At 42.7% G+C, this 23,551-nt stretch overlaps 1 protein-coding gene across 4 annotated transcripts in view; it reads left to right on the top strand.

Moving 5' to 3' along the window:
• Positions 1–23,551, top strand: part of PDE1C (phosphodiesterase 1C) — a 288,097-nt gene that overhangs the window by 6,103 nt on the left and 258,443 nt on the right. For all 4 annotated transcript variants that reach the window (XR_015804815.1, XM_088167961.1, XM_088167971.1 and 1 more), the window contains exon 2: positions 23,341–23,391. Coding sequence is in view for 3 of the 4 variants with exons in the window: in XM_088167961.1 (XP_088024087.1) it covers positions 23,341–23,391 (51 nt within the window). In the remaining variant the exon portion in view is untranslated. The remainder of the gene's footprint in view (positions 1–23,340; positions 23,392–23,551) is intronic.

The raw sequence follows: 23,551 nt of genomic DNA, 5'->3' as shown, positions 1-23,551 counted from the left end.
AGTTGCTATCAGTCCCCTGAAAATTTTTCTTAGGTGCAAACATCACCTCTTTCCATTAAATGGCAGTGAATAGTTTGTCTCGTGCTGCTGCATGATGATACATTTCATGTCTGTTGATTTAGTACCCTTTTCAGTCACCTCACTCCTCACTGTCATGCGGAGTCATGAAACCTGCCAAGTGTATTGCGAAAGGGGAGAGGGTAGACAACTGGCTCAGTCAGTACCACTTAATTCAGTTTCAACTCCAAGGACTTAAAGTAGATTTAAAGCCATTGGAGATAAGGATAAGGATTCTGGAATAATGTTGTAATGTAATCTTTTATTATTGATAGTCAATCATTATTAGGAGTCAAAGCATTCCAAAATCAAATTTTACTTGTTTCCTCCCCACCTACATGGGTAGCTGAGGTCCTTGCAGTTCTCCTATATGGCATGTTAATTGCTTTTTATGGACTAAATTTTTCACATTCTTTTTTTTCTTTTCATTTTTGAGTCTTGCATTCTTGAACTGTGGTAATAGATCTGGTCCCCAAATTTTGTGCTAGTGTTTTCCTCTTTATAATTTCCTCTCTTTTATTTTGTACTTTGTGAATGCCAGTGTGATTTAGTTTGAATGGAGTCAACCGAAAACTAAGCTTTCTTGGTCTGGTACCCACACACAGCTAATTACATATAGAGAATTTCCAGGGAATTTTTTGTTGCTCAAGTTGAGCAAGTCATTTAACACCTTTGGAAACAGACTTGAAGTAGAGATTATAAATATGTTAACTTTCTCTGAAACGACTTACAGTAATTTTTGCTCTGTTTAGAATACTGAGTTTCAATTTTGTTCTTTTTAAAAAAATGGATCTTTAGATGAAGAAAAATAATTTACACATATGAGGCAGACAGCCTTAAGAAAACCTAAAACGAGATTTTTCATTCAAGCCACGATTCTGTTGTTGGACTTGCACATGAAACCTTACTGAAGTAACAGGCAGTAACATCTGCACCAGCAGCTTATGAAGTGGTGTAGTGTTACTGTATGGTATGGTTGACTTGTTGTATTAAATATTAATGAGAGGTTTATCTACCAGGATTATCTTTTGTAGTTTTTTGCACATGTTGTTCATTGTGAGAAACCCTTCCTCTTTGTTCCACCTGGCAGGTGAGCCAAAGCAGCATTAAGTTTTGTTAGATCAGATTTGATTTCATGAGCTGATGGTGGAAAATCTTGCCCTGTTCTTGGCCTGCTCTCTGAAGCACAGGCAAAATGTTCAGAGTCTGTTCATATCCTGGTTTTAAGGTTATGCAGTACTCCAGGGCAGGATTTATTACTCAGACATTTGGACTCCTGAATGGAATCCTAAAAAACTCTTAAAGTCCATTATATCTGATCCCATGCTGCTTAAAAAGTATATGGAGAGTGCAATGCATTGATGCCGAAGTGTTTATGTGGAAATCCTCAGCAACACCTGTGGAGTGATGGTGATTGGAGAGCTGGAAACTCAGTGCACTTGCATTAAGTAACCACTTCTGCAATATTTCTAGAGCCACAGAGCTGTTCACATTCAACCTCCTGCTCCTGAGACAGTGCACAGAAGAGTGAGAAGGGAGAATTCTCTGATGATTACAACTGAGTTGCTGAACAGTTAAGGGGAGGAATTATGATGAAGCCTCTTCAAAAAAGAGGTTGTAATGCTCCTTTTCTATTCCCCATGCAAACCTACTGGTATTGGTAGATAAAAAAGCAGGAAACTTCAGGGCATTTTCAGTCAGAGCTGATGTACTTGAGCTATGAATCCACACTGCTGTGTGGCATGTGCAATAATCACCTATACAGGATTCCTGTGATTAAGGGAGCTAGCAGGTCTTCTACTTGTCTCTCTGTCAGCATGCAAATGAAGTGTTGATGTTAATGGCAAAAAAAGGTGTTTCTTAGGCCTCATTTTAAATATGTATGTGTGTGTTTGTTTGACTTTATGGAAACAGAATGGTAAAACAACTATGCAGCAATTGTACAAAAACTTAGGAGAATTCCAAACGACCAAGGATAAAAGTCAGAGAAGACCTGGGATTTAAAGAAGATCCAAACAGAGGAGTTGTAAAGGCATCATTCACACTTAATTGCCTTCTTTGTTTAACTCTTTTGTCTTTGTTGGCTTTTTGAATTTAATGGGGAAACATTAGAAGTGATACGTAGGAAAACAGGAATGGGAAAAATTACATGTTCAGAAATAGATATAGGTGTCCTCCAAGGGAAACACAGAACAAGGTGTGGGCTTCCTGGCACGTGCTTCCTCAACTACTATCTAGGTGTACTGTGGGTGCCCTCTGGGCTTGGATGATGCCTGAGGCCCCTTCCTGTTCAGGAAGGGAGGGAGAGCAGGCATCAGAGGAACTTCCTGAGAAGTCCCATTCGCAGTCATAGGGCTAAATCTGGATCCCCTGGGACTGTAGAATGAAACAGAAGGGCAAAGGAAATGGTGTATAATTAGTCCCTATTGAAAACAATGGGATTATTGCCTTGTAAACGCAAGTATTTTGTAAATAAAACTTCCACAGACTGGATGTTTTGAAGTTTCTTTAAAGAAACTCTCCTAGGAGCTGAGAGACAGAGCCCACAGCATGCTACTGTTCTGCAGAATAGAACCTGTTCATATGTAGGAAGATCTCTCATGAAAACCTGAGTGGGCAAAGTGATGATCCCAGGGGTGCATACAGATTAAAAATTAAAATAGGAAAAAAGTGATGCAAATCATATGCAAATTATGCAAATATGAAAATAATGAGTTCATCTCTTGAGAAAAAAAACTCAGAAATGCCTATTGCGTTTCCCAGTCATCTCTTTGTCTGATACAAACAACAGAAATCAGAGGCACTGGATCTTCTTTTTTTTTGGCTTTATGAATAGACCCAGTGAGAGAAAATGTAGACATAGCCTGCTGCTAGAAATGTGGGTTTGACTATATAGTTAACTATCTCAGCCATGCTTCCCAGTACCTGAAAGTTTTTTATGTGTGTTCTGAGCCACGTTTTAACAGGAAAAATAGGAATTGTTAATAGGAATAGTAGCTCAGCATTTATACAATCTGTTCATTGTAGCAAATATAGTAGAAATATATCCAACTAAAGGAAAAAAAAATCAGTCAGGTTAGCAATGTCTCTTTTTTAGTAAACCAACTAGCCTGAAATGCTTGTCTTTATGAACTGCCACAGAAATCAGTCCAGGCTGTTGAGTACTGCAGTCTTGGTGTATCATCTTGGTGATGAAAGATGATATATGTCCTAAAACTATGTCCTATTCACCTAATGTATATAGAAGAGACAATGTAGAGGAAGATCACAAGACCTGACAGATTTTTTTAGAGCCTCTGAACTCTCAAGGAGGTCTGTCTGCCCAGTGCATCTTGTAGCTGTGGCAAAAAGTGAAAGCATACGGAATCACAGAGTGGTTAAGGGTGGAAAAGACTTCTGGATGCCATCCTGATCAATCCCCCTGCTTAAGCATACCCACTTATACCAGAATTGCCTAAGACCATATCCAGATGGCTTTTTAATATCTTCAATTTTGGAGGCTCCAAAAGCTTCTGAGCAACTTGTGACAGTACTTGGACAAACTTGCAGTAAGAAAAAAGAAGTTTTCTTTATGTTTAGAGGGAACCTCTTGTTCTTCAGTGTGTTCATATTGCCTTTGGTCCTGTCACTGGGCACCACTGTAAAGAGCCTGCCTGTCCTTTCTGCATCCCAGTCTTACAGGTATATTTACACACGAGATCCCCCTAAACTTTCTCTTCTTCAGGTTGAAAAGTCTCAGCTCTAACTTTGCTTATCCATGAGGTGCTTTAATTAGCTTTGTTGGCTTTTGGTGGACTCTCTCCAGTGTCTCCAACTCTCTCTTCCTTAGGGAAGTGCAGTCTTAGACCCAGCACTCCAAGTGTGACCTGATCAGTGCTGCATGGTAGGGAAGTATCACCTCCACTGACTTGCTGGTAACACTTAATGAAGCCCAGGGCACTGTTTACTGCCTTTGCTGCTGAGGCAAGTTGCTGGCTCGTGTTCAAGCCCTGTTCACCATCTTACCCATTGGTGAAGCCAGGCTTTGCACTTTGGTGTGACACTATTGTGACATCTCCTCTCCTTTACAAATCTCTGGGCCAGGGAAGAGAGAAACTGTGGCAGTGCACAGTGTACTAGTTCCCTTCAGGTGACCCAGCTGGAAAATGTATTTTCAGGCTGCACTCCTGTAGCTCCTCTCCAGCCTTGAAATGCCTCCTCCCATGGCATTGGGTCATGCAGTGGAAACAGGGCTGCTGGACAGGTGTACACGTCTGTGCTATAACTGATGTTGAGAGAATCAATCTAATACTGCATGACCTCTTATGTTCTGTTCAGTGGCACATATTGGGCAGAATCAGGGCAGTTGAAAACAATCCAGGGCAATCAGGAGTAAAAGGCTGTGTTGGTTTGAAAGTAAAACCAGTGCGAGACTCCAAGTCAGTAATACAATTTAATAGGAGAAAAGAGAAAAAAAAATAAAATACATGCAATAATATAAAAGAAACAACCACCAACACAGTCAGAAATACAACCTGACACCCTGTCAGTCAGGGTGTTGGTAGCAGTCCGTATAAATGGTGGCTGCAGTCCTCCTGGATGACAGATGTGGTTCTGTTGAAGCAGTGCTCCTGTAGAAGGTGCAGTTTTCCTCCGAAGATCCAGCGATGATGTGGAAAAAGGTCCGACTTTCCTCTGGGATCCAGTAGAAAGGTCTGCCCTCGGGTCCCAAACCCCAGTTTTTTATCTAGGTAGGAAAGGCTTGGCTCCTGCCCCTGGTTGGGGCATCTCCCAATGGGGTGATGTAATCTTATCAGTCACACAATAGGATTTAATGGCCCATTAACAGAATATATCTTCTGGAGGAGGGATGGGTTGTGAATAGATAACGATGATCATCCCCCCATCTTATCAGATGGCACATCAGCAGAGGATATCTCCCACAGAGATAAGGATCACCACTCCTCCCACATTTTAACAGATGGTGATAGAATACACATTTTTGCATTGTACCCCAGGACATAATCCACCCCTTATTCTATTACCATCTACATCACACCCAAACCAATACCCTCTTACAGATATATAATATAATAATACAGATATATAATACAGATATATAATACCCCTTATTCTATTACCATCTACATCACACCCAAACCAATACCCTCTTACAGATATATAATACAAAATGAAACCTTACATACAGTTCTCACTAAAAATTAGGTCTCTTTGCGGTACACAACGAGTTTCCCCATCTTTCTGCATTACCCACCAGGTGCAACCAGGTCCTTGAGCAAAAACAATCCCACGGATTGGTTTGCCTTTGCCTGTGGTGGGATTAATCCAAACAGTCTTTCCTAAAATACCTTTCATGTGTACCACTGGGACCTTGTCCCCATCCACTGTGTGCAGGGGTTCAGAGTGGGCAGGACCGGCTCGATTGATGGACCCTCGGGTGTTAACCATCCAGGTGGCTTTGGCCAAGTTCATTTCCCAATTTCTGAAGTTTCCACCACCAAGTGCTTTCAAAGTAGTCTTAAGGAGTCCATTACACCGTTCAACTTTCCCGGCAGCTGGCGCATGGTAAGGAATATGATATATCCATTCAATGCCATGTTCTTTGGCCCACGTGTTGATAAGGCCGTTCTTGAAATGGGTTCCGTTGTCTGATTCAATTCTCTCAGGGGTACCATGCCTCCAAAGGACTTGTTTTTCTAGGCCCAAGATGGTGTTCCGGGCAGTGGCATGAGGCACAGGGTAGGTCTCTAACCATCCTGTAGTTGCTTCCACCATGGTCAGTACGTAGCGTTTGCCCTGGCGGGTTTGGGGAAGGGTGATGTAGTCAATCTGCCAGGCTTCCCCATACCTGTACTTTGACCATCGTCCACCATACCACAGAGGCTTTACCCGCTTGGCCTGTTTGATTGCGGCACAGGTCTCGCAGTCGTGGATGACCTGTGAGATACTGTCCATGGTAAGGTCCACCCCTCGGTCACGGGCCCATCGGTACGTCGCATCTCTCCCCTGATGACCAGAGGCATCATGGGCCCAACGAGCTAGGAATGATTCTCCCTTGTGCTGCCAGTCTAGATCCACCTGTGATACTTTCACTTTGGCAGCTCGGTCCACCTGCTCGTTGTTGTGATGTTCTTCCTTAGCTCGGCTTTTGGGTACGTGTGCATCCACGTGTCGAACCTTTATGGTCAATTTCTCTACTCGGGCAGCAATGTCCTGCCAAATCTCAGCTGCCCATATGGGTTTCCCTCTGCGTTGCCAGTTGGCCTTTTTCCAGCGATCCAGCCAACCCCACAGAGCATTAGCTACCATCCATGAGTCAGTGTAGAGATAGAGCCTTGGCCACTTCTCTCGTTCAGCAATATCCAAAGCCAACTGGATAGCTTTTAGCTCTGCGACCTGACTCGATCCACCTTGTCCCTCGGTAGCTTGTGCAACTTGTCGTGTGGGGCTCCATACTGCAGCTTTCCATTTCCGGTTAGTGCCTACAATTCGGCAGGAACCATCAGTGAAGAGGGCATATCGTCTTTCAGTCTCTGGTAGCCTCATTATATGGTGGGGCTTCCTCAGCACGTGCCACTTGCTCCTCTTCTTCTTCAGAAGACAATCCAAAAGTCTCACCTTCAGGCCAGTTTGTAATTATTTCCAGAATCCCAGGGCGATTTGGATTCCCAATACGGGCGCGCTGAGTGATGAGGGCAATCCACTTGCTCCATGTGGTGTCAGTGGCGTGATGTGTGGAAGGCACCTTTCCCTTGAACATCCAGCCCAGCACTGGTAGTCGGGGTGCCAGGAGGAGTTGTGTTTCTGTGCCAATCACCTCTGAGGCAGCTTGAACTCCTTCATAGGCGGCCAAGATCTCCTTCTCTGTAGGAGTGTAGTTGGCTTCAGATCCTTTGTAGCTTCTGCTCCAGAATCCCAGTGGTCGACCCCGAGTCTCACCAGGCACCTTCTGCCACAGGCTCCAAGACAAACCATGGTTCCCGGCTGCAGAGTAGAGCACGTTCTTCACATCTGGTCCCGTCCTGACTGGGCCAAGGGCTACTGCATGAGCAATCTCTTGCTTGATCTGGGCGAAGGCTTGCTGCTGCTCAGGGCCCCAGTGGAAATCGTTCTTCTTGCGGGTAACCAGGTAGAGAGGGCTCACAATCTGACTGTACTCAGGAATGTGCATTCTCCAAAAGCCTATGGCACCTAGGAAGGCTTGTGTTTCCTTCTTGTTGGTAGGTGGAGACATAGCAGTGATCTTATTAATTACCTCTGTTGGGATCTGACGACGTCCATCTTGCCACTTGACTCCTAGAAACTGAATTTCCTGAGCTGGTCCCTTAACTTTACTTCGCTTAATGGCAAAACCAGCTTTCAGCAGAATCTGGATAATCTTCTCTCCTTTCTCGAAGACTTCCCCTGCTGTGCTGCCCCATACAATGATGTCATCGATATACTGTAGATGTTCGGGGGCCTCACCCTTCTCCAGTGCAGCCTGGATCAGCCCATGACAGATGGTGGGACTGTGCTTCCACCCCTGGGGCAGACGATTCCAGGTGTACTGCACACCCCTCCAGGTGAAAGCAAACTGAGGCCTGCATTCTGCTGCCAGAGGAATGGAGAAAAACGCATTGGCGATATCGATAGTGGCGTACCACTTTGCTGCCTTGGACTCCAGCTCGTACTGGAGTTCCAGCATGTCTGGCACAGCAGCGCTCAGCGGTGGAGTCACCTCATTCAATGCACGATAGTCTACGGTCAGTCTCCATTCTCCTTCCGATTTACGCACAGGCCAGATGGGGCTGTTGAAGGGTGAGTGGGTTTTGCTGACCACCCCTTGGCTCTCCAGTTTACGGATCATTTCATGGATGGAAATCACTGAGTCTCTGTCAGTACGGTATTGCCGGCGGTGTACTGTTGTTCTGGCGATTGGTACCCGTTGCTCTTCAACTCTCAGTAGTCCCACAGCAGAGGGGTCATCTGCAAGACCAGGCAAGGTGCTCAGTTTTCTAATGCCGTCTGTCTCTACAGCAGCTATCCCGAAAGCCCAGCGATATCCTTTTGGGTCTTTGAAGTATCCATTTCTAAGATAGTCTATGCCAAGGATGCATGGGGCCTCTGGGCCAGTCACGATGGGGTGTTTCTGCCACCTGTTCCCAGTTAAACTCACTTCGGCCTCCACTACAGTCAGCTGCTGGGATCCTCCTGTTACCCCAGAAATAGAGATGGATTCTTCTCCTACATACTTTGATGGCATCAGAGTACACTGGGCGCCGGTGTCAACCAAAGCCTTATGTTTTTGTGGGTCGGATGTGCCAGGCCATCGGATCCACACAGTCCAATAGATCCGATTATCCCTCTCCTCTACCTGGCTAGAGGCAGGGCTCCTCTATTCCTGATCCTGGTACAGGTTGCTCTCTCCCTGTAAATAGGTTCTTGAGGTTCCTTCAAGAGGATCAGTCATATCATCATTCTGATACTGTCTGGAGTTCTGTACACGAGAGACTGGAGCAGCATTGACTCTAGATGAGCTTCTTGGGGTAGGTGTCCCTCTTTTCAGCTCACGTACCCGGGCTGCTAAGGAGGAGGTGGGTTTTCCATCCCACTTCCTCATGTCTTCTCCATGCTCCTGAAGGAAAAACCAGAGGTTACCTCGTGGAGTGTGTCCTCTCTCCCTGCCTGAGGAACGCCAGCTCCTAATGGCAGAAACTCTTGTTGGTTCAGGAGAGATCTGGTAGTTGTTTTCCTTAAGTTCTTTTTTTAGTTTCTGATGGCCCTCTTCAATCAGGCTTCGGACTTGCTCCACCAGCCGTGTTTCCACGGATGAGACATGGGTACGAAATGGGGCTGTGACAGTGTCCTCATAAATTCTTAGTTTATTGGCCAAGACGCCTACCATGTCCTCACCTTCCCTCCACTGCAGCGTTGCCAGGTAACGGGAATACATCTCTGGTCCAAGTCGTGCAAATCTCAACCACATCTGTGACGTGCACCGGACACAGTCTGGGCTCTTAGGAAATCTCTCATCTTCTGAGAAAATGATCTCCAGCACGGCCAATTCCCTCAGGCATTGGATGCCTTGTTCTATTGTGCTCCATTTTCCTTGGTGCACCTGAAGATCTTCTTTACAAAGGTATCTGTCCTTCACACTTGTCAGCAGTCGCCGCCAGAGGCTGAGAGTTTCTTGGGTTCTCCCAATCCCCTGGTCAATGACCACATCCCGGGACAGAGATCCCAGTTGCCTGGCCTCACATCCATCCAGAATGGTGTCATTGGCTGCAGCGTCCCAGATGCGGAGCAGCCAGGTCAAGATGGACTCATTTGTCTGGCGGGTGAATTCCCTCCGCAGGTCACGCAGCTCACCCAGGGATAGAGAGCGAGTGATGATTTCTGGCTCTGTCACTTCTGCTGGGTGCGAAGGTCCTGCCACGTCCTCGTCAGTCACTATGCGAACTGATTTGCTCTTTGATTTCTTCTTCTGAACGGGCGCAACTGCTACTGGTCTAGGCTGTTCTGGCTCAGTGATGGTTTGTGTGGAGATGCTGATGGTGCTTCTGTCTTTTTTCTCCTCTGTGGCAGACTGCATAGACATGGACACTGTTGCTTTGCTTTTGGCTTTTTCCTCCTCTGTGGCAGTCTGCATAGACACGGGCACTGTTGCTTTTTGTTTGGTTCTTCTCCTCTTTGTGACATTCTGTACAGTCGTGGACGAAGTTGATTTGTTTCTTTTTTCCTCTTCCTCAAGAATACGCATCAATATGCCATGTAGTGTTCTGTTTCTAAGCATGTTGTAGGCTGTAAAGGCTGTGCAGAGGAGACAAAGCAGAACTAACAACAATATTATGCTGTCCTTAGCATCCAGCGGGAACTCAACATTTCCAAAAACTACTGTATCAGGCCGGAAAGATTGGAAAAAATCATCCTTTACCCCTCCCCCCAAGGGCTGGGTGTGATTGTTAAAACCCCGGATGTAGCAACCTAGACTAGGACAAGCAAACAAAGTCGAGTATATATTCCGGATTATGTTCATTGCCTCAGAGGTTATCATGCAGTAGACATAATAGGCCAGTAAAGCAATTTTTATACCATATCCTGGTCTACACAGGAGCATTACAGCTGGCAGATAGTTCCCCATGTGTGGAAAAATATAGAGAGCAAGATATAAAACCCATGTAAGCATGTTGAGAATCATGTTGTAATACTGACTTTCCTCAGTACCCTTCGTGCCCCATGTTGGGCGCCAATTAATGTGTTGGTTTGAAAGTAAAACCAGTGCGAGACTCCAAGTCAGTAATACAATTTAATAGGAGAAAAGAGAAAAAAAAAATAAAATACATGCAATAATATAAAAGAAACAACCACCAACACAGTCAGAAATACAACCTGACACCCTGTCAGTCAGGGTGTTGGTAGCAGTCCGTATAAATGGTGGCTGCAGTCCTCCTGGATGACAGATGTGGTTCTGTTGAAGCAGTGCTCCTGTAGAAGGTGCAGTTTTCCTCCGAAGATCCAGCGATGATGTGGAAAAAGGTCCGACTTTCCTCTGGGATCCAGTAGAAAGGTCTGCCCTCGGGTCCCAAACCCCAGTTTTTTATCTAGGTAGGAAAGGCTTGGCTCCTGCCCCTGGTTGGGGCATCTCCCAATGGGGTGATGTAATCTTATCAGTCACACAATAGGATTTAATGGCCCATTAACAGAATATATCTTCTGGAGGAGGGATGGGTTGTGAATAGATAACGATGATCATCCCCCCATCTTATCAGATGGTACATCAGCAGAGGATATCTCCCACAGAGATAAGGATCACCACTCCTCCCACATTTTAACAGATGGTGATAGAATACACATTTTTGCATTGTACCCCAGGACAAAGGCAAATGCAAAGTACTGTAGTTAGGTTTTTAATCCTTTGAATGTTCATAGCCTAAGATATCTTTACTATGTATACAAAGGCCCTAGCTCTCTTAATTCTTCAGGAATAACTTGTTTACACCTGGCTGCACTCAGATCATAAAGAGGCATACAGTGTTTGATAGTTATCAGAACCTTTCTATCTTCATAGTGGATGACATTTACAAAAGCTCCTAATGAAGTGGCAGCTGAGGCTCTGCTGTCAGGTGTGAATACAAGCACTTATCTTACATCTCTGTGATCCTTAAAAGTAAGATTTGCCCTCCTAAAGCATCACCTACTTTTGTGGTTTAGTCGTAATGTAGAGTAATGCATCTATCAGTCTTATATTTCCAGGTAATAGAAGTGCTTGTTTGGCTGAGTGAGAATGCAATTGTATCATTGTAAATTTAAGTACGTATTAATAAAATGCTCTGGAGTTACTGCATTTACTCCATGCTAGAGAATAATTTGATTTGATGCTGTATTAGAGCTGGCAGGTACTTGAGGTTAAGGAGGTTTGTTGCTCTGTGATGGTTATGGGATCCTTTATTTTGAAAGCCAGTTCATTTGATGAACAGGAAACCCCAAACTGCACACATATCAGAGGCTGAACTTCTGGTCTAGCATTCTTTTAGCTGTGCACAGGTCAGTGAGTTGTATTTGTTTGTTTGTTTGTTTTTGTTTGTTTGTTTGTTTTTGTTTTTGTGGGGTTTTTTTGTTTTGTTTTTAATTTTTTAAAGTATCACTCTATTTTATCCCTACAGCACACGTAGTTGTTTTTTTGTTGTTGTTGTTTTTTTTGTTTTGTTTTGTTTTGTGTATGTGCAGTGAGGGGATAAATGTGCCTGTGAGAAATTAGCTGCTATATTAGCTGCTATATCAAAATTCAGATGCTAAGGGTCACAGCAACAAGAATTTATTGTCCAACTGTGCTCTACCAATGGAAAAAAAAGTTTCCATGGTAACTTTGTAATGAATCTGCTTAAGAACCCTTCCAAGAAAAGCTTTTCCCCATTAAATTAGACATTTATGAGGTTGAGCTCCTATGCTGTAGCTACGACTGCACATGGTACTACTGGTAGTTTCTACACAGCCCAACTATTTTCAAGGGGAGAATCTCAAGCATGATCTGTAAAAGCAGCATATATAACCAGGCCAGGGAAGGATTTCACTTAATTTAAGGAGTCATCAACTGCAAAGTGACACTTTCCATCTATTTTCTATAAAGGGAGCTGGATAACTGTATCACACTTGTCAATATCTGTATCTGGAGAAATATCTGTATCTGCCCCTCTCACTCCCATATACTTTTGTAATCTAGAGGTCTAGAAAATATGCTTTTAGAAAAAAAAAAGGGCAGAGTCAAAGATAAAATGAGGGATACTCATGCAACAGTTTTCAAAGACGTAAGTCTACTGAGAAGAAATGAAAAGTGATCAAACTGGACAAAAGTAGTGGGTTGAACACTTCTAATAAGGATAGTGAGACACTGATGTTTCACTGAGAATCTACTTTTTTATTTTGAAACATCCCACAATTTGTTTCATTTTCCAGAACTCTGTAAGTCCCAGCCTTCTGCTTTAACAGAAAGTTCCTTACTGATATTCTTTTTTCCTGTTGTCATGACCACACATGCTTGTATGCCCTCACTTTGTTTCTCAACAATGCAAAAAAACCCAAGCAAACTGGTTTTTCTTTTATCTTCTTTTAAAAACTTTTTTCTTCTTCATTGTAAAGGGATTTTATAAGCAAGGGCTTTTATGTTGGGGTTTTCTGAGGGAGTGGTTGCCAAAGATTTTTGTCCACCTAGAATACAAGAAGTGTAATACTGTGTTTGAAGGGAAATAAATTCTGAAGAAGATGGTTAAAATATCAGAATAGCAATTAAAAGAAGTGTACTTAGTATCTACATACTAAAGTGCCTCATTGGACATAAGGGGGGATGTCACATGAAAAGGGGATTTTTCCTTGACCTTTAATGGGGAGATGTACTTGACCCTTAGCATTTAATTTGGCTGTCAGTGCCCCACAAAATTTGAGAACCTTGTGCCCAAGCAGTCTGTCAGCATCCTGTTAGGGGGACCCCTCAGTGAGCAGTCCTGCTGGATTGGAGGATGATTTAACTGAGTTAGAGAAATACACCAAAACAGCACATGGGACCCTCCTCAGTGGGCCTTCCTCTTTACCTGAGTATGTTATTCACTGCTGGTGAATGCTAGTGCCCATGAAGGACTCACACTAACAGTTTAGGGAATAACACTCTTAATTAATGTAGAATTGTGACAGGTCAGTGTCTGACTGCAAAAACATATTCAAAGCAATACACAGACAAGCTCTAATCCCCAGCAAAAGTATTCAGCATGCACAGAGTATGATTCTTACACTATAGGGGACAAGACAGGTTCAGCCCATCAGCTGATCCTAACAGTTATGATGGAGTCTTCCTTAACTTTGCTCCCATTCTGGACCTACTTTTATACTGTTTTTTGTATTTTTCCCTCATTCTTCACTTACTTTTATACTATTTCTTTGTGTTTAGGTGGAGCTTGAGTGACTCTAGTCATGCACACGTTTGTTACAGATCAGTGTAAAATCATCTTGATTTGCTTATAAAGATAGAGCCAAAAAGAATATAGAGCACGTGCTCAGTGAGGTGTAGTTGTACCTTGGAGGTAGGTAGCTTTGGGATTGTTGACATTACAATTAGGCTTTAATGAACCATGTTCATCTGAGGAGTGTGATTTCCCCACAGCTGTCGGCTCAGCAGCAGGACATCTTCCTCTGTATCTCCTGGTTGACGGGTGTTATGTGGTTTATTAGCTGAAGAGTACCCTTGAGTTCCCTTCCCTGCAAAGGTTTCAACAGTGACTGACCTCAGTGTCTCCACTCCACCCTCCATTACTTCCCACTTAGCAGGAGCTTAGAGTTGCAGCTCACATGTGGGGAATCATCATGGAATAGGTTTTGAGCATGCCAACCATATTCCATCCTGGGAATAGCAACTATATTTCACCCTATAATTTCCATACTTTATAACTTCTGCTAGGATGCAAATATAACTTCTCAGTTTCTTCTAATTTTACCCCCAGCCAGCTTTCCACAGGGGAGATTTCACATGGTTCAAAACAATCAGCAATAGTGCTATTAAAAATAAGTTTAAAACCTCTTTCTCATTCTTCTGGTTTTCAAGTTGTATTACTAGGAATATTAATCAGTGATATAATTAGAATTGTGACAATGGATGTTCTTACTCAGTGTATTGCTTTTTTTTTTTTGGTCCCTTTGTATGAGTAGAAGTGAATCAGTCAGACTAAAGGTTTTTGAGCAATTCAAGGTGTTTCAAACCACTGGTACCATTGAAATAAGTAGTTCTGCTATTTCCCTTCAATCCGTTTCTGCTTTCCCATCACCTTAAGCCACTGCAGATGGCACTGTGTCTGGGAAAGGCACCAAACAAGAAATTGATCCTGGATAGAATCAATGTCTGTGCTTTTCTTTCAGCGTCTTGGTGCAGATTACAAAATAAATGCAAGATGAAGGGGCAGGACTGCCTTTTTTTGGCCTCTAATGTAAAATATTAGTGAAAGCAGGAATCCAGTTGAATGATACTTGTTTATTTTGACTACTTTGTGGTCAGTAGTTGCTGCCTTGATCAGTAGTTGACATATTAACTTTGCCAAGAGTGCAGTTTAAATATCATTCTTCTAATTACAAAATAGAATGTAGGGAGCAAATTATACTATAACAAGGAAGTACATTTTGATCTTCCGTTGTTTTCATCACAGCATCATCTGAAAACCAAGGACACTTGGCAGTCTTTTAATGATTTTAGAGTGGTGGTGGCAGTCTAGACCTGCTCCTGCAAAACTATGAAATGAATCTAAATAATACACGTGGGCTTGCCATCTCTTGTCTTCCATGTGCTTACAGATGAAGCAGTGTTTAGATTCATTGAAGTGACCTCCTGTTATTTGGAGAGCAAGCCATTTGCTAGTTGACCCACTTAAAGGAAATTAAGCAATTGGGATGACAAATGTGGATGCTACTGTTCTGTTATGTACAGAGCTACTTCCGACTAGTTTTTAGCATTACAAATACAGCTGAATTTCTTCTTGAAAGAAATGAAAAAGATATTACCCTGCTTACAAAAGTGTAGGTCATAAATACTATGATTTTGTTTTTGACAGCCAAGTTCTGACATTGTGTCTCTTAAGCTTTATTTTCCAGTGTGCTTTTTCAAATCAAAGCAGATATGTTCAAAACAGTGAAAATGTTATTTCAAATTTGATCATTGTCCTCTGTTATTTTTCTGTTTGACCCAGAGATCAGTTGCACAACTTGATCATGATGAGGACATGCTCATTTCTGCAATACTTGGGTTTCCTCAGAGATTAACCTCTGATTTCTGGATTGCTAGCCCAAAATTTACTGTGTGTTGGTGCAAGCTTTAATCAATGTGACATAATTTTATTTTCTTAAAACGTTTAAGCTTTCAAACTCCTTTTTCAATTCAGAGCCCAAGTCTGAGAGCAGGAGGTGAGGGCAAAATCCAATACCATATATTCTGAAATACTTGGGAAGTTATACTATATGATTTGAGACTTTCTGATCTTCACCTTTTCTGAGTACTTTTCTTGCCTCAAGTATCTAAAATTCACAGCTATTATGCATCAGCATTTAGAACATCAGATGGAGCAAAGGTTTACAATCTGGATCCTCCAGAGGAATCTCAAGGATTCCTGCAGAGGAAACAAAGGGGGAGGGGGGGGGAACCACTGAAATTGCTCCACATTTTAAAACCTCAGAAAGACAAATGCATGGAAAAGTCAAAACCTTTTCTTAAACTGGAGACCACGAACTTCTTATTCATTACCAGTGAATGAGGAGATGATAGTGAAACTTGGAAAAAACAGATTTATGTAGGGGACTTGCTTCTGGGATGGTAATACATCTTTGTGCATTGCAATCAAGGCACACTTTATGTATCAAAGGCTATTAAATATGATATGTGCTGGAATGTTGACAATGGATGTAGCAGATTAGTGGCAGACTGGAAGTTTTAGAGAGGACTAATGGAATTCTACAGGCACCCTCTAATAAGTAGCTAGTGGACTGGGTTGGTTTTGCTTGGCCTGGTTTTTAGTAGTGGGGGAGCCACAGAGGTGGCTTCTGTGAGAGGCTGTTAGACACTTCCACCATGTCCTGCAGAGCCAATCCCTGATGGCTCTGAAGATGGACATGCTGCTGGCCAAAGCTGGGCCAATGAGAGATGACAATAACACCTCTGTGATAACATATGTAAGAAGAAATCAAAACAAAGTGAGTGCCTATTTGAATTCTGGCCAGAGAAGAGGAGGAGGTGAGCACATGTGAGGGAAACAAGATGGAGACACCAAGGTCAGTGCAGAAGGAGGGGCAGGAGGTGCTCCAGGTGCCAGAGCTGAGATTCCTCTGCAGGCTGTGGTGAGACCATGGTGAAGCAGCTGTGCCCCTGCAGCCCATGGGATCCACGGGGGATGCAGAGATCCACCCACAGCCCATGGGATCCACGGGGGATGCAGAGATCCACCCACAGCCCATGGGATCCACGGGGGATGCAGAGATCCACCCACAGCCCGTGGGGAGGTGCCCATGCTGGAGCAGGTGGATGCCTAGAGGGGGCTGTGATCCAGTGGAGAGAGGGGTCCCTGCTTCCAGGCTGGAGCAGCCTGCACCCTGTGGAAGAGTGTTTTGTCAGGACAGTTCCCTGTGGGTGGGACTCACGTTGCAGCAGTTTTGGGAGGACTGTGGCTCATGAGATTAGAACCAGTTGGAGGAGGAGGAGTTGGAGGAGTTGGAGAGTTCATGGAGAACTGCTCCTGTGGGAAGGGACTCCATGGTATAGCAGGGGAATGTTATAGATGTGTAATGTGATGGTTGGCTCTCAAAATGTTAAAAGGGGTTTTATTGATGTATAGTTATTTGTTCTCCCCATAGTCCTCTTTCCCCTCTCCCTTATATTGTTGCCACTGGACAATCTTGGTAGTGGGGGCATTTGGGGGGAGGTCAGGTTTGTTTCTAAGGAGGCACAGCATGACAACCTCACCTCCAACCAAGTTACAGGAAAGTCTCCGCCAATGGACAGTGAAGAAGAGTTGACTGATGGACTTTGGGAGGGGCCAGGGTTACCTGATAAACACCAGAGGTATTAAAGGCAGAGCAGCCATTTCATGGGTGAGCATGTGGCAGAGGGTCACGTGCTCCTGGTGCCAGCACAGCAGATCATTGTTATCAAAGAAATTGGTGCTGATTTGGAGTTGATAAGACTTACGCAAGCTTATTTCATGAAGCATAAGATCATGGGTAAAACAAATGTTTTAAAGGTTGTGATGGGATTCACACTGAGCCTTACGTGCATGTTTAGATTTCATAAATCAATCAAGTGAACAAGTTCCTTGTGAACTGGTGTCCTTTGGGCACAAATCTAAATGTTTGAGGTCTGAAAATGACTGACCTTTCCACCTCACCAGTGTTATCTCCTCTGACTTGTTTTCCAAACCTGTGCAAAATCCATGGTGGTCTGTTGGCACCACACATCCACACCTATGGCACTGGATAGAGCTTGGCTTTACACCAAACTGCAATTGCCAAAATCAGTCCCCTCGTGCTCCAGGAAAAGGGTTTGTGTCCAGACAGATCAAATCCTTTGCAGCACGGTCTCAGGGAGGTTAGCTCTGATGCAGAGAGGGGTCTGCTATTATGGGTGGTCTCTGGGCTGCAGGGTTGGGTCCTGCTGTGGCCTGAGAGATGAGTAACAGCATTGGTTGGTCCTTGAGAGCCAAGTGGCAGAGGAGGCATCAGGGCTGCCCAGCAGCTGTGCCCAGTGCATGGCAACCAAGGGCAGGGACAGCATCCTGGGCCTCCCTGAGCCTCCCCAGAGGCTCTAAAGGACACTGGGTAGAGAGCCAGTGGGTAGGGCTGCTGCAGGTAGGGCTGAGCATGGGGGCCCACCACACACATTGTTTATTTCCATCTATGTGGCTTAGATTCACTCCACGGAAATATCACCTAGACGTGTTTTTCCAGATTTATATTTATCTTCAGGAGAAATGTGTGAGTGGGTTTGCTTTTGTCATTGTTAAGGAATGATAGCCGCTGATTTATTGCCCCCACTGAGATTCTCCAAACTTCATTTGCTCCCCCTTTCCCTCCCTCCCTCCCCCCCTGTGGTGGTTGGAGATGGGAACTGGAGGCCCAAAAGGCTGAGTTCATGGGTTGAGATAAGAACAATTTACTGTCAACAGCAATGACATAAGAAAATGAGCAGTAACAACAATAATAAAAGGGTACAAAAGAGAGAGTGATTCACATGCAGAAATGCTCACCATGGAGCTTGTGACTTGACCACAGTCACACTATGTCACCCTGACCACTCCCTTCAACTCAGGACTGGCACCATCCAAAGCAGTCCCTCCAGCTAAGAACCAGCACTACCCCACTGTTCCAGCTGCTACACTTCTTCCCTTAGAAGGAACCCCTTCTCCCCAGGAGAAAGTCCCTTTCCCCACCCCAGCAATGATGTGAGGTGGGACAGAATAACCTTCATGTCCTAGCCATGCCCCCTCCCACTGACTGCCAAAGATTTACTCTGTCCTGGCTGCAACCAGGACAGCTATAAGTGTAGAAAATTAGCCAGGACACTTCGAGGTTAAAAAATAGAAAGAAACAAAGGTCATATTCCAGAAGCCAAAAGAACTTTTCCACTTCTCTTGCTGTGGAGAATGTCTATATATTTATATAGTTATTCTTCTGTCATCTTCTGATTCACAACTTTTCTGCTGTCCATTCTCAGGATTTTAGCAATCAATTATGGATCAATCACATCCTGATGGTAATTGGGTGTTCCAAGAGGTTTGTGTGTGTGCATATGGCCAGAGAAGCAAAGGGGTTGTCCTGTTTGCACTCTAAAGACTCACATGGAAGAGGTTGGAAATGAGAACAGCCTAAAACTTGTGTGGCCAGAGCCATTAGTTTTGTGAACTTGCAGAGCTGGGGCATATTCAGTCTGTGGAATTCTTGGAGTGAAAGATCAGGTAGTTAAGGACTTGCTCCATTATTTATATGATGGATGTGTCACAGCCACCCACTAATATGTGACCTGGCAAGAACAAGTTACCTTGGATGTTTGCAGATGGTATCTGTGGGAAAATGAATTGACACTGAAAAGGTTCAATGAAGATGGAAAGGTGATATGAAGATACCTATTCTCTGAGGTAAGACTGAATGGTCATGGTGTGCTCAGTCCACAAAAAGATGGTGGAAAGAGAAAATTCAGTCTTTCCATTACCAAATTAGATGAGGATTAATCAACAGAAAAAACTTCCAAAAACCTTCAGTTTAAAGAGATTGCTTGTACAAGAACAAGTTTATAAAAAGTGAAACAAATTAAATGATAGGCCATAACTGACACTGCAATCAGGTTTTGGCAAGATCTCATAATGTAAGATGGGTAAGCATAAAAAGTAATCTACTTTTATGATTGTGTTTGGTACGTTTATAAAACATCTAATGTCATAGTCTTTTAGAGAAAAAGCTGCTGGACTTTTCAGAGATAATATTACTGAAGAGTTTATCCAGTTTGTGTATTCAATGTAAATTCGTCTGTGTATGTGTGTATCTGTGTTCTTACCTTAACGAATGTATTTTTCCTCTTCCTAACAATTTACTAAAAGCGTGAAATTTATAGTTAAGTTTGTCTGCCCTTTGACAGATTAAAAAAAAGAAGTCTCCTTGAAAGAATGTCTTTACTGGTGGGTGAAAAACATCTGACATTCTTGTTTCAGACTCTCAGCTGCTTAATGACAAACATAGATGATTTGTTATTGTCTGTTGGTGTTGATGAACAATGCTATGAAGTGGTATGTTTTTCTTTACATTGTACTAGGAGTTAGGCAAAGGATATTTGAAAGCTAAATTGACTGAGGTGGCATACTGTTTAAATGGATACCTTCTGTAGAAAATGATGGCAAACTGCAGGAAATAGTTTAAAAGGGCAATCACTATAAAATGAACCTGCCTATAAGGTGGGCATATGGTGAACTTGAATATGAGTGATCTATGTTAATCAAAGAACTCATGAAGACATTTTAATAACTGCAGTTTGAAGCTTTTGAACTTTCCAGTCAGTTACAATACAACATAAAACATTTGAATTGGGAGAAATCTGTCTATGCCTAGAAACAGAAACTAAGAAAGTACAGAAAGCATGTGAATTTTTTCCCATAGTGGATTGATTACAGGATGATTTTTCCTGCCTCTAAAGGCTGTCTTTCTAAAAGAACAGCAGTTACTTACAAGTTACTTACATTATGCTATACCATTCACTGAGATTTATTTGCTTCCAGGTTGGAATGGAAAATAACTTCAAAATGTATGTGTATGGTATGAAAAAAAAATTAGAAAATGGTCTGATGGAAGTTGGAACTTGTCACCCATTTAGGAAAATAAAGTAAATATCCACAATTTTCATGCTGATAGTCTCATCTAATCAGATGAAAATCAGCCTAGACTTCAGTCTATAAGGGTAGAGTGTGGCTGGAGAATAAGTATTTCTAAAGGGACAGTAGTATAGGAAATATCTGAAAATGCTAGAAATCGTCTTTGGTGTAGGTTGTGACTTTTTTGTCAGAAATTAATCTTCTTTCTCCACCTTTAATAGTTCATACCTGGTTTCACCCAAAAGCTTATTACTCTTAATAAACTTGAATAAACAAAGTGTTGAGAAGATTTCAGGCCATCTGGAGAAAAATTCTTACTTACCTATATGTAGGATAAACATGCAGAATTTCCACTGTAAAAACTGCATCAAGTAAAATCTTCTAAGGTTTTCACAGTGAGCAAATGCAGAAATGCTCTTTGTTTCTGAATCCTTTCCCTTGCTCACACAGCATTAGGTCTGGACAATTCCCAGGCAGAGATTATCTCAGTTTTACCAGGAATATTTCTAGTAATGCAGATTTAGCATCCCCTGTGTTTCTGTCCCGATCATTGCTTTTTTGTTCTCATTGCACCTTTGCTCTGCACGGTTGTATTCTAAATGGAAGAGCTTTACTCTGTGTATGACACCATCTGATGTCATTAGAAAGCACTGCCAACTGAAAACAAACCTATACATCCTGGAACTGGAAAATGTTGATTTTTTTTAGGGGTTAATGACACCTATTGAGCTGGGTGCTCTGAATCTGGGAGCTGAGCTGCCAAACACAGATCCTAGGTGAAGTGCTCTTGTTGTGACAACCTGGAGGGTGGCACAAAGTTAAGACCTGTGCACCTGAAGGCCCTGCTGCCCACGGAGTGCCATCTGCCACCAAAGTGGAAGAACTATTCTAAAGCAAATAATTAGCAGAGGTAAAAGGCCCTTAGCAGGCCCATCTAATTGTTCACTTGATGCTCCAGTTAAGATATCAGTGCATATTATGAATTTGCCCAGTCTCTGCTGTGATGGAGATACCTAGGACCCCAGAAGAGACTGGCTGGTGATCTCTCAGCCTACCCTCTGCAAACTGTCATTTCTGAGGTAAAGACAGACTAGCTGCTTGAGCTTTACATATTTGCTATAGCAATATTTTCTGGCATGGTTCTTGATGTCACTGTTAGATAACTGTTTTGATACCAGCTCCATGGAGGACGCTGCTGCCTTTCCTTCATGCCATCACCTGAAGCAGAGCTGGTTTTGACTCTGGACCAGCATAACTCTGTACAGTCACTCCGATATCTGCATATAATGTCCCAGGAGAGCTTATTTAGTTTGGGTTAGTGCTTCAGGTCACAGTGATGGATTTAATCTAAAGAAGGATGTCTCATACTTCTTGAGATACCTCATGGTCCTTGCTCTGGCCAGCGTGGAGAGTTTCCTAGGCTGATAGGCATGCAGTGTCTTAAGGCTACCATCTGCTGGCTAATGGGAGCAAAATGAGTCAGTGATTTGTTAAGTCCCTCTGTTCACTAAAGTGAATGCTAGAGCCATCTTAATCATCAGGTAGAGATTGAAGAGCAAGTAAGAAAGCTGCAATTACAGTGATATGGGTCTTAAATAATGTCAAATTTAAACTGACTGCTTTAAGCCTTGACAGAAGAATTAAATTTTATCAAATATTTTCTGACTTCAAAAGGTCCATTACAGTTTACTTGACATTATCTTACTAGGAACCTGTGAGTCACAGTTCTGATCTTTTGCATCCTTTTATGGATTTTCTTAGCTTGGTTGGTCTAGAAAACAGCATTTTCAAAGGAATCAAAGAATTTTCAAAGTTTCTATGTGCCCTTATGCTCTCTTCCCGATGTGCCTGTCAATGTTGTTCCTCATGATTATTTTAGCTACAAAAAAAAAATCATGAATAGTAACTACTCTCCTTGAAAACTCCTCTCTTTTTCAGCCTTATTTTAATATTGGGAGAATTTCACTGAGTTGTTTATGCTCTCGACTAACTGTGTACAAGCAGGGTCCCAGCAATGTTAAGCTATGCCAATATGAATCTGAGGCAGAAAAAAAGGAAGGATTTGTACAGAATTGTGTTTATTCTAGGTGATACCTATGTGCAGTTCCAAAGGCTGGAAGATTCCTTTGCACAGGAATTTCATTTGATTTGCTATTAAAGCAACCTCTGGGCTTCCAAAATTACTGGAACATTTAATTTATATAGGTGCAATAATCTTGCTTTTTTCTTACCATACTCATTCATTCAACTGATGTTACTGTGAAGAGTCTTTTCTCCTATTCTTGTGAGTAACCCAAAATGTGGCTGTATTCCATATCTATCTGTGCCCAAAAATTGTTACTGTCTCTTTGGGAGCCTGCAGCCAGACAATGGAACCAGGATGGCTGTGGGGGTGTTGCTGCAGTCCCTTTCCAAGTTTGAGGTGGGATGCAGGGAGCCATCTCTCTCTCCTGGCAGCGTTTCCTGAAGGCTCTGCTTTGGAACGGGTAGCTTTGGGCTGGTGACAGTAGCCACCTGGAAAAACTGCATTTCACAATCAAAAACTGTTCCAGAGTGAACTTTGCAAAATCTATGAGCAGTGCAAAGCTTGAGCTGGTCCCTGGGGCTGGATGTATCCACGTCGGTGCCTATAGGGGTGTTCTTCCCCCTGAATTTAATGATTTTGTATCTAGTTGTTATTTAATGTCATTTTTTGCCTGTTGCTGTTTTACTTGTTATTAAACTTATTTTTCCACTTTTATCTACTCATGTTAATTTCTTAATGGTGGAAACAGATTGATTGAAACTAAAGGGAGTAATTTTAGAGTGTTTACCTCTTTAAATTTTCTTAAACCTAGCCATCTGTGTATGCATAAAAATTCGTATTATCATTAATCTTACTGTAACAATAGAGTTTAATGCATTTTTTTCACTGTATTTTCTTTTTCAGTTGCAAATGAGACAGGTGACAGACATCCACGACCGCTTTTACAATTTGCCCGTAAGTAGCCTTTTTCCTTTTCACTGATTGATTTCTATACTGGCTGTAAAAATTAAAAAAAATTAATAATTCTTTTAATCTCATATTGTGTCTGCCCTATATTATGTGTCATTTACAGTAGTAAACTGAGGAACCATAATATTTGATTGGAAAAGTCACC

The sequence above is a fragment of the Sturnus vulgaris genome, chromosome 1 (genome assembly GCF_052056855.1).
Source record: "Sturnus vulgaris isolate bStuVul1 chromosome 1, bStuVul1.hap1, whole genome shotgun sequence".
Lineage (NCBI taxonomy): Eukaryota > Metazoa > Chordata > Aves > Passeriformes > Sturnidae > Sturnus > Sturnus vulgaris.
Note: the sequence above shows the minus strand (reverse complement) of the source record. Positions and strands in the feature narration are given on the sequence as shown.